The sequence below is a fragment of the Piliocolobus tephrosceles genome, chromosome 1, assembly GCF_002776525.5.
Source record: "Piliocolobus tephrosceles isolate RC106 chromosome 1, ASM277652v3, whole genome shotgun sequence".
Classification (NCBI taxonomy): domain Eukaryota; kingdom Metazoa; phylum Chordata; class Mammalia; order Primates; family Cercopithecidae; genus Piliocolobus; species Piliocolobus tephrosceles.
The window spans coordinates 198890143-198905372 of record NC_045434.1 but is presented as its reverse complement, the minus strand read 5'-3'; the positions used below and the strand labels follow the sequence as shown (position 1 = coordinate 198905372).

Here is a 15230-nt window from a genome sequence, read left to right as displayed (position 1 = left end):
ACTTTGGGAGGCCGAGACGGGCGGATCACAAGGTCAGGAGATCGAGATCATCCTGGCGAACATGGTGAAACCCCGTCTCTACTAAAAAATACAAAAAACTAGCCGGGCGAGGTGGCGGGCCCCTGTAGTCCCAGCTACTCGGGAGGCTGAGGCAGGAGAATGGCGTAAACCCAGTAGGCGGAGCTTGTAGTGAGCTGAGATCCGGCCACTGCACTCCAGCCTGGGCCACAGAGCGAGACTCCATCTCAAATAAATAAATAAATAAATAAATAAATAAATAAATAAATAAATAAAACATATATCTTCTTACTTAATCCTCACAATGGCTCCATGAGATAGATAGCATTATTATTCCCATTTCTTAGGTTCAGAGAGATGAAATGATTTGTCTGAGGTCTCATAGCCTGTGAGTGGCAGGAGTAGGCTTTAAACCCAGTTCTATCTGATCCTCAAGCATGGATGCTAGTCTGCTTCCGTCCCACCACTGAGGGCCCTGGTGGACTCTGGTAGATCCCTGGTGAGCTGTTTAACGCTACTGTCCGCATTTTACAGAGAACAAAACAAAGCCAAGAGAGAACTGACTCATTTCAGGTCATGAACCTGACCCTTCCCAGGGCCCCTTCCATGTTCCCTGGTGTCTCCTAGGACTGAACTGTCAAAGTTACCCGGACACTCCAGCCTTCTTGTGCCCATGCGTGTGGCCTCACTCAACCCTACTCTCACAAACATTAAAACATTAGATCAAATATCCATAATCCCTGGCACCCTTCCCCTCTTTTGTTTTGTTTTGAAGAGACAGGGTCTTGCTCTTTCACCCAGGCTGGAGTACACTGGCAGGATCATAGCTCACTGCAGCCTCAAACTCCTGGGCTCAAGTGACCTGCCTCAGCCTCCCAAAGTGCTGAGATTATAGGCACGAGCCACTGCGCCTGGCTAACCCTTTCCCTCTTTACTCCTCCGCACCTTAACAACCCCAAATACCCCCATCTGCTTTTGTTCTCAGCTTCAGGCCAAGCCCTGGTCAGTTCAGGGCTGTCGCCACCAGGGGGTGGGCGGGCTTACCGTGTGAATGCCCAAGCCCTCTAGCATGTAGACCAGGTCCTCCGTGGCCAAGTTTCCTGATGCCCCCTGTGCATAGGGACAGCCTCCAAGTCCTGCCACAGAAGAGTCCACGACACTCACTCCCATCTGGAAACATAAGGACAGTGAAACACGGTTGGCGCTGGGGACAAGAGCCCACAGAGCTGGGCCTTGCAAACCTCCCAAGCGTCTGTTGCCTGAAATTCTAGAGTCATTCTTTGCTTTGGCTTATGATCCTGTTGACACAAAAATCCCACAGAGACAGTGCTTCTCCCTTTAGTTTCTGTTACACTGTTTCCTCTGCCAGTAGTATCTTTCCTTTCATGGTGGACTCTCACCCTTTAGGTTCCAGTCTGGAAGCTACCTGCTCAGGGAGACCTTTTCTGATCACCAGCCTAACCCCCTCCCAATGCTGAAATTTCAGACCTCTGTTGTTTACTGTGGTTCATTTATTACCCCCCGCTTACCCCCCACCACCTCCAGGCTGGTCTCACTCAGTCAGGGCCTTGCCATGTGAGGGCCACATCCCATCTTCCCAGGTCAGTCACCTCCCACTCTCCCAAATGACTATTTCACTTTCTCCTCTCTTGTTAAACCTCTATCACCCCCTTCCCCATCCTCATTCTCATCTGCTGCTTTATGGAAATGGATGCAATCAAAAGAGATGTCTCCATTGACTCCCACCATCACATCTACCCACCTGCCTACATCTGGGCCTACAGAACCACTGTCCCTCATGCTGCCTGAGATGGACCCCGGGCTCCCAGCCAAGGCCAACCTCTCCACCTTGGCATGAGGCCCATTCCCACCTGCTTCAGGATGTGCTCCAGTAAGTCTCTCCCTCTCTCCTGCAACCTGTTACTCCCCTCCACTGGGTCATCCTCACACAGCCTGCGATCTCTCCCATCTTTTACAAACCTTTTTGGAACCCTCTAACCTCCCATTTCTTTCCCCCCATTCAAAGCGAAGTCCCTCAAAAGAGCTGTTCCCATTTAATATCTACCATTCCCACTTGAACCCATTTGAAACAGGTTTGCATCCCCACAACTCCTCCACTGAAACAGCTCTAGTCAAGGCCACTGGTGGCCTCCATGTAGCTAAGTACAAAAGTCAAGTGTCTTCATCTTTGCACTTGACTAGCTGCATCATCTTGGACACCTTCTCCGTGTGGCTTCCAGGGCTCCACATCCCTTGGTTTTCCTCCTAGTGCTCTGGCCTCTCCTGAGGCCTCGATCCAGTCTTTGCTGGCTCTTCCTCACCCCCCTGATCTTGGCTGGAGCCCTCACTGCTCACTCCTCAGACAGCTTCTCTATCTCCACTCACTCCCAGTTAATTGCACCCAGGTTAACATACCTGCCTATAGATGTCTCGAACTTCACAGATCAGAACACGAACTGCTGAGATCCGGTCACGCACCTCCGCCCTCCAGGTCTCCTTGCCATGTCTCTCACCTGGATTGCTGTAGGCTACAAACTGGTTTTTCTGCCTCTACAGTGTATTCTCTACACAGCAGCCAGAAGAGCCTCTTTTTTTTTTTTTTTTTTTGGATAAGGAGTCGCGCTCTGTTGCCCAGGCTGGAGTGCACTGGCACTATCTCAGCTCAGTGCAAATCACTGCAACCTCCACCTCCCGGGCTCAAGTGATTCTCATGACTCAGCCTCCCAAATAGCTAGGATTACAGACCCCCGCCACCATGCCCGGCTAATTTTTATATTTTTAGTTGAGACGGGGTTTCACCATGTTGGCCGGATGGTCTCAAACTCCTGACCTCAAGTGATTCACCTGCCTCAGCCTCCCAAAGTGCTGGGATTATAGGTGTGAGCCACCATGCCCGGCCGAGGAGCCTCTCAAAGGGAACATTCAGATCGTCTCCCTCCCCGCCCCTGCTCAAGACTCTGTTAGCTTCCCAGCTCAGTCTGAAAGAGTCAAAGTCCTACAAGGCCCCCGATCTGGCCTTCCTGTAACCCTGACATCTCTGCCCCCTTCTCCTCGGTCACAATGCTCCTGCCACATGCCTCCTCCTGATCCCTGAACACGGCAAGCACACTCCTCCCTCAGGGGCTCTGTGCTTTCCTGGGTGGGGCTCCCTTCCCTCCCCCTCCCTGCTAGGGGTCCGCAGGGCTCACTCCCTCGCTTCCCTCAGGTCTCTCTCAAATGCTTCCTTCTGAGTGAGGCCACTCTACAGAAAGGCCTGGCACTGCCTTCACCTGCTTCATTTTTCTCCACAGTGCTTATGAGCACCTGGCTGCTGTATGTTTATTTATTATCTGTCTCATCGTACTGGAGTGTCAGCCTCATGAGGTCAGAGACTCCGTTCTGGTCGCAGCTGAATCCTTAATGCTAAGAACAGTGCCGAGCACACTAGGCACTGTCAGGTTAGGTTTTAATAGGTGAATAAATGGTCTGACAATGTGTTATTTACACGCCTGTAATCTTCCATCCGTCTTCCCCACCCACCATGACATGCGCTCCCAGAGGGCAGGGATTGGGTTTTGTTACTATTATCTAAGTCAGCACTTAACCTGGCACATCAATCCATATTTCTGAAATAACTGATGGAAGAGGGAGGTCAGAGGAAGCTGCTGCCAGACATCATACAGCTCAACCTGTTCCCTGATAAATTTTCAAAAAGGGGATTCTGAGACATCATTGCCATGAAACAGAGAAGCACAGAGGAGCAGGAGTGTCCCGAGCCTAGTCAGGATGAAGTTTTGCCTCAGACTCACCTCAGCTGCGCAGAATTCCCCTTTACCTGCCTGGCAAGGTCTACGAGGGGAAGTTACTCTTCCTGACTGCCTGGCCGGAAAACGCATGAGCTGAAGGAAAGCCCAGGAGCCAGGGCGGAGTGTCACAGTAAGCCGAGAAATGAGGAGACCACAGAGCTATGAACCTTAACCTTGACAGCCACAACTCTGAGCAAACCGGCCCAGAATGTAACAGACTCACCTGGCTTAGACACGAACCTCTAGGGGATAATTGAGAGGAAAAAGTGTCTGGGACTGCCCATCACTATGCTAGAGATGGAAGGGTAGGCCAGTGCTACAGCAAGGTAGCCGTGGTCAGACACCAAGAATGTCCCTTCTATCTGGCTGCCAGCCAATGGATCACCATTCTGGACCAGCCTATGAGAAGCAAACCTCAAGGAAAACTAAATCTGAGGGGAACGGCATTAAAGCCTCTCCCTCTGAGTGACCTCTGCTGGCCTCTCTACCTCCTGTCTCCTCACCTGCTTCTGCTACACACCCGCACACTCACAACCCTGTACGTTATATGAGTCCTCCCTGAACCCTACATCAGTCCTGAGGTGCAGTTCTGCCCAGTCACCTTTCCTCTTCCCTCGCCAGCAGCTTACTTTATATCCTTCAAGCTTCACTCAGGCCTCTTCTGCAAATCCTCCTAGATCTCCTCAGCTGGGATGGGGCCTCTCTAGGCTTCCTGAGCCCCATGCTTCCTCCCTTCATGGCATCTGTCATAATGCAGCAGGATTGCCATGTAACTCCCATGACTGTCTCCCCAACACAGAGGTGTACACTTCACATCTGAGTGGGGTCACCATGACAATGTCCACCATTGCCTGCTCAGAACCTGGCATACTGGCATCAGTAAATGTTTGCTGAAAGAATAAATGATAACACGCTGTCCTGCCCACCATGACCTTTGGGAGAATGGGCGTATGATTTTGATTACCTGCAGGGCCACCAGGGTGTTGGCCAGGGCTTGGCCATAGGTGTCATGGCAGTGGACAGCCAGGGCAGCCGGTGGCACTTCCAGCATGACAGCAGACAGCATGTCTTTCATGATCCCTGGGGTGCCCACACCAATGGTGTCCCCCAGGGAGATCTCGTAGCAGCCCATTGAGTATAACTTCTTGGTGACCTAAGGAAGCAAGCAGGCACTTGGAGGATACAGAATCCACCAGCCAGGGGATCCATGCACTCAGAAGCAGGGGACCTTTGCCTGGACAGAACTGGTAGGAATTGAGTGTATGAAGCACTCAATTCCTACCGGATGACATGCTCCTCACAACTCCAACTGGGAATGATGATCCTCTACCTATGATCAGGAGGCGGAGGCTTAAGGGGCAGAGCCAGCCGCTGGAGCCAGCCCACAGTCCTGAAGCTCCAACCCCTGTGCTTTCCTCCCTACCTGTGCCCCTCACACTTCAGTCTTTCACTTACCACCATCACATCATACTGTCAGACCCAGGTGCTGGAATCAGTGAAGTTGATTCCTTCTGTGTCATTTTATCCTCAGCAATAAAATCCATGAAATCATGGGTCTGAGATGCTAGTTACATTTTTTTTTTTTTTGAGACAAGGTCTCACTCTGTCATTCAGGCTGGAGTACAGTGGTGTGATCTCAGCCTCTCAGGCTCAAGCAATCCTCCCACCTCAGCCTCCCAAGTAACCTGGACCACAGGTGTGCACCACCATTCCAATAGTATATATATAATGTATATAATATATAATACATATGTATATCATTATATATTATGTATATAATTGTATATCTAATATATAATTATGCAATATATAATGTATATAATTATGTATATAATTATATATAATTTATAATATATTATATATAATGTCTATATAGACATTATATAATTATATGTAATTATATACATTATATGTATAATATATATATTTTTTGAGACAGTCTCGCTCTGTCACCCAGGCTGGAGTGCAGTGGCACAATCTCAACTCACTGCAACTTCTGCCTCCCGGATTCAAGTGATTCTCCTGTCTTAGTTTCCCAAGTAGCTGGGATTATAGGCACCTGCCACCACGCCCCTGCTAATTTTTTGTATTTTTAGTAGAGACGGGGTTTCACCATGTTGGCCAGGCTGGTCTTCAACTCCTGGCCTCAGGTGATAAGCCTGCTTCGGCCTCCCAAAGTGCTGGGATTACAGTCGTGAGCCACCATGACTGGCCAATAGTTACATTTTTTAATAGAGGTACATCACTATTTAAATTTTTAGAAGCCCATTTGCACACCTCTAAAACCACTGCAAAATGGGTCCATATTGGAATAGGTCCAATATGGGTCCAACTGGAATAAGCCATACTGGAAGAGGGTTGGCCCCTAATCCCATATGACTGGTGAACTTAAAAAAAAGATGGCCTCACTCAAGGAGCTGCTGCTGGCATGGGGCTGCTAGACAAGGTGCGGAGGGATGTGGCGGGGCAGGGGGACCAGAAGACACCAATGATCTGCTAGATAAATGAAATGGTGATGTCGTTTCCCCCAGCGGCCCTGCACAGAGTGGGGCAGCAGTGGCTGGCCTTTAGGGGGGCAGCAGGGTGCAGGGGAAGGATCAGACCTTTGAAGTCACGAGATGCTGGGTTAAAGTCCTAGTTCTGCTGCTCACTAGCTGTGGGCCTTGGCAAGGAACTTAACTTTTCTGAGCTTCAATTTCTGCTTCTGAAAAATGGTGATGACCATTTGGTCATATGGCAAGGACTGGTGCAACTGAGGCTAAGACCTGGAGCAGGGCAGCTGCTCTCAAGAAACAGTTGCTACGGTTACCATTCCCCCTATCTGGATGCCACAAAGTATCCTGGGAAGAAGCGGGCTTTGGAGGGAGACAAAATGGGGTTTGATACCTGATTTCACCATTTGTAACCTGTGGCAAATTATTTAGTGTGTCAGTTTCCTCAACTGTAAGAGGGAATAATAACACCAAATTTGCACAGTGGTTTTGAGGACTAAATGACGTAAGTTCTTGGGCTGGTCAAACTCAATTCCTGTGCCGTGTTCTTCTCAGTGTTGACCTGGTGATTGTTCAGAGGACATCAGGGTTGTGGCCTTTCAATCACTACAAGGAACTGTGGGAACTCCTGGGTAAGGAGCCTCTCCTTAGAGAATCACCTCAACGACCAGCCTGGAAACTGAATCAGAGGTTTTCAGGCTGGGTAGAGGCCAGGGGCTTCAAGGACTACATGTCCAGCTAGGAGGGGGGCCTCCAGGGAGCAAGTGCAGGGCTGTGCTCACAGGGGGAGCTTAATGAAGGAGCTGAGTGAATGAATGAAATCAGGAACCTGCAGGAAAGGGCGGGGAGAGGAACCTATGCAGACAAGGTGACCAACCCTCACCAAACCCCCCACCCAGACACATGCACACACCTCAGCTACTTTAGCTGGGGAGATCTTCCCTTCATAAGGGCAGCCAAGCACACAGGAGACGTACCTGTGGGAAGACACGGGAGGAATGAGGTCAGTGTCCTGAGCTCTTTGGCTAGCAGAACTGAGGCAGGGCGTTTAACACACATTTCTGATCAGTGTGCAATCAACACCTGCAGCTGGGCGGAGTAAGGGCAGGGATGGTACAACTCAGTGCCAGCAGGAGGCAGTAGAGAGCAATGGCAGGGAACTGGGGGACAATGGACCTACCGTTCAGGAAGCAGAAGTTGCACAGGCCTCAGGAGTGCCAGCCAAGGATTTACAATAAGTGGAGGAGGAGGAGCTAGACAGGGCAAGGAGAGTAAGCAGCTGGGTTGTACGGTGGGGAGACGGAGCAAAACTACGTGCCAGAGGAGCTGGGGCCAGTACTCCAGAAGGAGACCAAAGACTGAGTAAAACCAAACTCAGAACAAGAGCTGAGTTGGATTAGTCAGCAACAGGATGGGCTGGCCTGAGGGCCAAGGGATGAGCTGCCCCAGTGAGTTGCTAGGGGATTCATTCATTCATTTATTCACCTGATGTTTACTGAGTTGCCTGCTATGTGCCAGGCACTGGCATAGAGCAGTGGGCAAGACTGATAAGGTTCCTGCCCTCTCAGAGCTTATCTCAAGTTAGGGAGATGGCCAATAAAAAAGCAACCAAGTAAGTAATGGAGAAACTCTCAGAAGTGATGTGCTACAGAGGAAAGATGGGAAATGACAGGAACAAGTGGAGGCCAACTGTAGTGAGGGTCCAGAAAAGACCCCTCTGAGGACAGGATGTTGGAGCCGAAAGAAATGGGGGGTCTGTGAGAAGAGCATTCCAGGCAGAGAGAAGAGCCTGGGGAAAGCCGTGAGACAGAAGAGCCAGGCGTCTCAGAAGAGACAGAAGTCTCCAGACAGAACAAAGGACAGCTGAAGCAGAGAGAGCAAGGGGAAAGGAAGTATGAGATGAGGAGGTCAGCAAGGTGGGCACAGGTCTGATCATGGGTCTTAGGGCTATGGTAAGGAGGGTAGATTTTGGATGTAGGTGACTTCTATTCCCACCCACCCTCTTGGAGCTGAGATGTCTTCAAAACCCTTTAGAGTCAAGCAAAGTATTCTGCATATTAAGAGGCATAATAAACGTTCAACAGATAATTTCAGACTCAAAGATCTCAGTGTACTTTTCCATTTTGATGCTCCCACTTATTCTCCAACCACTGCTGAGCAAGAAAAAGGTAAGAGATGCTTAGAAAGACACAGATCTGGGAGTCGGACCAATGTTACTGGAGCCCCTGCTTCCCCATCCATCCACCTGCCCGTCAGTGACTGAGTGCCCACTGTGTGCTAGGCCCCGAGCTGGGAGAGCGGAGCACCCCAGGGACTGGGAGAGATGTGGGCTTTGCCCTCATGGAGTGCACAGTCTAGTGGGGTGGGGCAGGGAGGGAATTTAACAAGCAGCTAGCTAAGTGCTACATTTAGAGGATCTCCCGACACTATGGGCGCCCAGAGAAGGGCGCTAACTCCAGCTGAAGGACTGGAGCAGCTTCTCAGAGGAACTGACTCCCACAAGAAGACCTGAAGGATGAGCAGGAGTTATCTCCGAGAAGCATGATGTGGAGGAAGTGTTCTTTTTTATGTTTTGGAGACAGAGTCTCACTCCTTCACCCATGCTGGTGTGCAGTGGCATGATTCTGGCTCACTTCAGCTTGGACCTCTCAGGCTCAGGTGATCTTCCCACCTCAGCCTCCTGAGTAGCTAGGACTACAGGCACATGCCACCACGCCTGGCTTTTTTTTTTTTTTTGTAGAGCTGGGGTTTCACCATGTTGCCCAGGCCCAGGCTGGTCACAAACTCCTGGACTGAAGCAACCCGCCCACCTTAGCCCCCCAAGGAAGGTTGTTCTGAGTCTACAGAAAGCACGTGCAAAGGTCCAGAGGCAAGAGAGAGTGGAGGCATGTGACAAATGGAAAGAAGTTCCAGTTGGGCTGGAGTGTACCATGAGGAGGAAGCAGGGGCCAGAAGGGAACTTGAACAGTAGGGCTACTGAAACGAGCCGGGACCAAATTATGCAGGGTTTGTTAGCCTCATTAAAAAGTCTGCACTTGATTAGTCACTGAAAGCTTTTTAACTGGGAGGGATGTGATCAGATGTGCACTTTTGTGGGATTTTGGTTTTTGTTTTTGAGACAGAGTCTTGCTGTCACCTAGGCTGGAGTGCAATGGTATGATCTCGGCTCACTGCAACCTCTGCCTTCTGGGTTCAAGTGATTCTCCTGCCTCAGCCTCCTGAGTAGCTGGGATTACAGGTGCGCGCCACCATGCCTGGCTAATTTTTGTATTTTTAGTAGAGATGGGGTTTCCCCATGTTGGCCAGGCTGGTCTCGAACTCCTGACCTCAGGAGATCCGCCCGCCTCGGCCTCCCCAAGTGCTGGGATTACAGGCATGAGCGACCATGTCCAGCCCAGATATGCACTTTTGAAAGATCATTCTGGCTGCAATTTTTTATTTATTTATTTATTTTATTTTTCTTTTTTAGACAGAGTTTTGCTCTGTCACCCAGGCCGGAGTACAGTGGCGTGATCTTGGCTCACTGCAACCTCCACCTCCCAGGTTCAAATGATTCTTCTGCCTCAGCCTCCCAAGTAGCTGGAATTACTGCTAATTTTTGTATCTTTAGTAGAGATGGGGTTTCGCCATGTTAGTCAGGCTGGTCTTGAACTCCTGACCTCAGGTGATCCTCCCGCCTTGGCCTCCCAAAGTGCTGGGATTATAGGTGTGAGCCACCGTGCCGGGCCTCTGGCTGCAATTTGCACAGCAGTGTGACCTTACAGTAGACTATTCACCCTTCCTGGGCCTCAGTTTTGTCATTTATAAAGTGGGGATAACCTACTCCTTGCTGGGTTATTATGAGGTTTCAATTATTATAGATAATACACACACAATGCCTGGAACCACTGATATTAGAGACGTGATGTTGGAAACATAGAAGCCTAGGTAATTCTCCAGGGATGTGTGAAGAGCTAGTTATAAAGCCAGGACTCAACTGATCTCCACAAACTCCAGTTAGTGTCCCGTCCTGCTAGATTCCTCTAGCATGATAGCAGTGGTGCTATCATGGCTCACTGCAGCCTCAAACTCCTGGTCTCAAGCCATCCTCTGCCTCAGTCTCCCAAGTTGCTAGGACTACAGGTGCATGCCATCATGGTCAGCTGGTAAACTGACCCAAAATTCAGATTTGAGAGAAACTACTTGCTAGGATTTCTTCTGACCACACTTATTTGGGAAAAGATGTCTAGGTGTGGAGTTTGGGCTGCCCCCAACCAGGATAAGAAGTTTGTGGCAGGAGGACCACTTGAGTCAGAGTCTAGCCCCATTCCAGAACGGTACAGAGGAAACGATACCAATGTGCTCTGACTCACCCTCGCACAGAAATATTGGCTGACTGTGCTGCCTTCAAGATTGCGTCAAACCTCTGAAAACTCTCCTCCATGGAACAATTGATGTTCTTCTTGGTGAAAAGCTCTGAGGCAGCTCCAAAGATGGCTACTTCCTTGGCTCCAGCAGCAACCTGCCAACATCCAGGTGAACTCCTTTCAGCACTTTTCTCTTTTTTTTTTTTTTTTTGAGATGGAGTCTTGCTTTGTCACCCGGGCTGGAGTGTAGTGGCACGATCTTGGCTCACTGCAACTTCTGCCTCCCAGGTTCAAGCGATTCTCCTGCCTCAGCCTCCTGAGTAGCTGGGATTACAGGCGCCCACCACCACGCCTGGCTAATTTTTATATTTTTAGTAGAGACAGGGTTCCACCATGTTGGTCAGGCTGGTTTCAAACTCCTGACCTTGTGATCCACCCGCCTCGGTCTCCCAAAGTGCTGGGATTACAGGTGTGAGCCACCGCGCCCGGCCAGAACTTTCTTGTTTAAGGAACACTGACAGAGTGGCAAAAAATTTCTCTGAAGGTAAATTTTATGTTATGTGAATGTTATGGGTTGACTTGTGTCCTCCTAAAAAGAAATGTTGAAGGATTAAAACCCAGCACACCTCAGAATGTGACCTCATTTGGAAACAGGGTCATTGCAGATATAATTAGTTAAGATGAAGCCATACTGGAATAGGGTGTGCCCCTAATCCCATACGACTGGTGACCTTAAAAAAAGATGGCCAGCCAGGCGTGGTGGCTCACGCCTGTAATCTCAGCATTTTGGGAGGCCGAGGCGGGCAGATCACGAGGTCAGGAGATCGAGACCATCCTGGCTAACACAGTGAAAGCCTGTCTGTACTAAAAATACAAAAAATTAGCCGGGCGTGGTGGTGGACGCCTGTAGTCCCAGCTACTCTGGAGGCTGAGGCAGGTGAATTGCTTGAACCTGGGAGGCGGAGCTTTCAGTGAGCCGAGATTGTGCCGCTGTACTCCAGCCTGGGCGACAGAGCAAGACTCTGTATAAAAAAAAACAAAAACAAAAGATGGCCATGTAAAGACACAGAGACACAGAAAATGTGGCCCTGGGAAGATGGAGGCAGAGACTGGAGAGATGCATCCACAAGCCAGGCAATGCCACGGACTGCTGGCCACCACCGGAACCCAGTAGAGAGGCATGGGACAGATTCTCCCAGAGGCCTCAGAAGGAACCAATCCTGCTGACACCTTGATTTGGGACTTCTGGCCTCCAGAACTGTGAGAGAATAAATTCCTGTTGTTTTAAGCCACCCAATTTGTAGTGTTTTTTTTTTTTTGAGACAGAGTTTTGCTCTGTCACCCAGGCTGGAATGCAGTGGCATGGTCTTGGCTCACTGCAACCTCCGCCTTCTGGGTTCAAGTGATTCTGCTGCCTCAGCCTCCCGAGTAGCTAGGATTACAGGCGCCTGCCACTATGCCCGGCTAATTTTTTATATTTTTAGTAGAGATGGGGTTCCACTGTGTTAGCCAGGATGGTCTCGATCTCCTGACCTCATGATCTGCCCACCTTGGCCTCCCAAAGTGCTGGGATTACAGGCGTGAGCCACTGAGCCCAGCCTGTAGTGCTTTCTTACAGTAGCAGTATGAAACAAACATAGTAATTTCTCTTAATTAAAAAAAAACAGGCCGGGTGCGGTGGCTCAAGCCTGTAATCCCAGCACTTTGGGAGGCCGAGACGGGTGGATCACGAGGTCAGGAGATCGAGACCATCCTGGCTAACACGGTGAAACCCCGTCTCTACTAAAAAAATACAAAAAAACTAGCCGGGCGATGTGGCGGGCGCCTGTAGTCCCAGCTACTCAGGAGGCTGAGGCAGGAGAATGGCGTAAACCCGGGAGGCGGAGCTTGCAGTGAGCTGAGATCCGGCCACTTCAGCCCAGGCTACAGAGCGAGACTCCGTCTCAAAAAAAAAAAAAAAAAAAAAAAACTGACTTTCCCCACAGAAACCACCACCACTGTCATCACCACCCTGGAAGTCACTCTTGAGAAAACGCTTTTTTTTTTTTCTTGCTCTGTCACCCGGGCTGGATGAGTGCAGCAGTGTTATCGTGGCTCACTGCAGCCTTGAACTCCTTGTCTCAAGCCATCCTGTGCCTCAGTCTCCTGAGTAGCTAGGACTACAGGTGCATGCCATCACAGCCAGCTAATTAATTTTTTTTTTCTTTCTTTTTTTTTTTTTTTTTTTTTTGTAGAGACAAGGTCTCCTTATGGTCTGGTCCATAAGGCTGGTCTCAAGCTGGTCTCAAGTTTCTGGCCTCAAGCTGTCCTCCTGCCTCAGCCTCCCAAAGTGCTGGGATTATAGATGTGAGCCACTGTGCCCAGCCAAATAAAGGTTTTTGCCTAAATCCAGAACCGACATCTCCAAAGATGTTCTTGTCTAAAATTGTAAGAAAGTTGGCAGATGCCAGCAACTACTGTTGAAACTTGTGGAGAGCTTGGTTACCTTTCTCTAAAGAAGTGGATAATCAAAAGAGCTATCACTTATTAAGCAGTTACCTTTTATCAGGCTCTTGCTAAGCAATGTACATGCATCCTATCTTCTGAAATGCTCACAACTTCAGGTATTATCATTTAGCCCTATTTTATAGGCTTGTCAACTTGTCAAGATCACAGAGCAGTGAGTGGCAGGGCCAGGTCTGCCCCACGGTCTGGCTGACAGACAAGCTGTTCAGATGGACATCCTAGGACAGGGGACTGAGGCCCCAAGACAAGGCAGGGACCAATGCCATCAATCTCATTTCAGGAGCCCCCACCACCAAGCTATCCTCTTACCGCTGCCTCGAAGCCTTTCAAATTGGGGGTCAGGACTGGGTAGGTGATGCCAGGAAACTTCTGAATGCCCTTCAAGACTTCAGCATGGTCAGCCATCTAGGAACCAAGGGAGACACTGTCAAGTCATCACCAAGAGCAGGCAGAGAGTTCAGTTAGAGAAAACCTAAGCCTCTGATCTCCAGAACTCTTAGAGAGTAATTCCTTCTGCAGAGCTGAGTCTCTCCAATACTTTCACTGTTTGACTGCTGCTGAGTCCCAAGGGCCCGTGGTTTGGGTGAGATCCCAATTTCTCCACAGGGCCCATACTGCCAGCTTTACATATGCAGAAACAGCAGGAATACTACTACCAGCCATTTATTGAGAACGTACTCTGGACCAGGCACTGAGCTCAGCTCTGTGTTAAACACTCCTTTGTAACAGGATGTATCTTCTCTACTTAACTATCTTTGTGAAGCAGGAGTTGTCAGTCTTCCTCTTTTACAAACAAAGAAACCACAGACAGGCATAGACGGTCTTAGACTTTAGGGCTAGAAGAGGTCATCTCTAATATCGAGGAGGGGAAAGGCCTTAGCAATGTCACTAAGCAAGTCAGATGAGCAGAGCCAAGACTGAACCCAAGGCCCTGAATCCTGGGCCATGTTCTTTTGCTGCAACACAGTGCTATGAATCACCTGAGACCTCTCAAAGCCAGGGGCTTGGAAACCTATGTTCTGGACTTCTACTTGCTTCAAAGGCAAATGGAAAACTTTTCATCCCTGGAGAAAGGCCTCTCATTGAGGGCTAGGGCTCACCTGGGGAACCCACTTAGGAGACACAAAGCTGGTGGCTTCTATAACAGAGAGTCCTGCTTCAGAAAGCATGTCTATCAGCTTGATTTTCAGTGGAGTAGATACGATATTCTATAGTGGAGAAACACCAGGTCAGCAAAGTTAGTATTAAAACAGCCTCAGAATGCAGTACCTGTTAGTTCAAGTACTATAGATAATTTTTTGCAGTGAATGCAGCTTCTCACCTGAAAAAGAGTTATTCACATGGAAACATTATTCTGCCATGCAGGTTTTCCCATAAGTAAATGTGTGTTAATTTATAATCCCATCATAAACAAATTGAGAGCAATGTGTGACGGCCTGAAAGGGCAGAGATGACTAACCCTCTGGGGGGTATGGGATGGGGCCCCGAAAGTATCACACCCTCCTCTCTTCTGTCTCCCAACTGGCATAGGACTTCAGCCTCATGTGTTCAGCATACAGCTTCATTTTTTTTTTTTTTTTTTTTTTTTTTTGAGACGGAGTCTCGCTCTGTCGCCCAGGCTGGAGTGCAGTGGCCGCATCTCGGCTCACTGCAAGCTCCGCCTCCCGGGTTTACGCCATTCTCCTGCCTCAGCCTCCTGAGTAGCTGGGACTACAGGCACCTGCCACCTCGCCTGGCTAGTTTTTTTTTTTTTTTGTATTTTTTAGTAGAGACGGGGTTTCACTGGGTTAGCCAGGATGGTCTCGATCTCCTGACCTCGTGATCCACCCGTCTCAGCCTCCCAAAGTGCTGGGATTACAGGCTTGAGCCACCGCGCCCGGCCCAGCGTACAGCTTCTTTATCCTCCTCCCTACCATGTCCAGTAGCTCACCAGATTCCATGGATTCCTCTTTCCAAATCTACCATCATTATTCTGTATATAACATGGCATGGTCTCATGCCACTAATTCATCGTACACAGGAATCCTCCTAAAATGCAGCTTCCAATCTTCCATTCTCCTGCATCGAAAGCTTTCTATGGCTCC

At 49.4% G+C, this 15230-nt stretch overlaps 1 protein-coding gene across 6 annotated transcripts in view; it reads right to left on the bottom strand.

Moving 5' to 3' along the window:
• The window catches only part of HMGCL (3-hydroxy-3-methylglutaryl-CoA lyase), a 40260-nt gene that overhangs the window by 2001 nt on the left and 23029 nt on the right, over positions 1-15230 (bottom strand). For all 6 annotated transcript variants that reach the window (XM_023219679.3, XM_023219676.2, XM_023219677.2 and 3 more), the window contains 6 exons: positions 14247-14354; positions 13456-13551; positions 10648-10796; positions 7209-7272; positions 4768-4956; positions 1063-1188 (listed from right to left, as the gene is read on the bottom strand). In XM_023219679.3, the coding sequence (XP_023075447.1) occupies positions 1063-1188; positions 4768-4956; positions 7209-7272; positions 10648-10796; positions 13456-13551; positions 14247-14354 (732 nt within the window). The remainder of the gene's footprint in view (positions 1-1062; positions 1189-4767; positions 4957-7208; positions 7273-10647; positions 10797-13455; positions 13552-14246; positions 14355-15230) is intronic.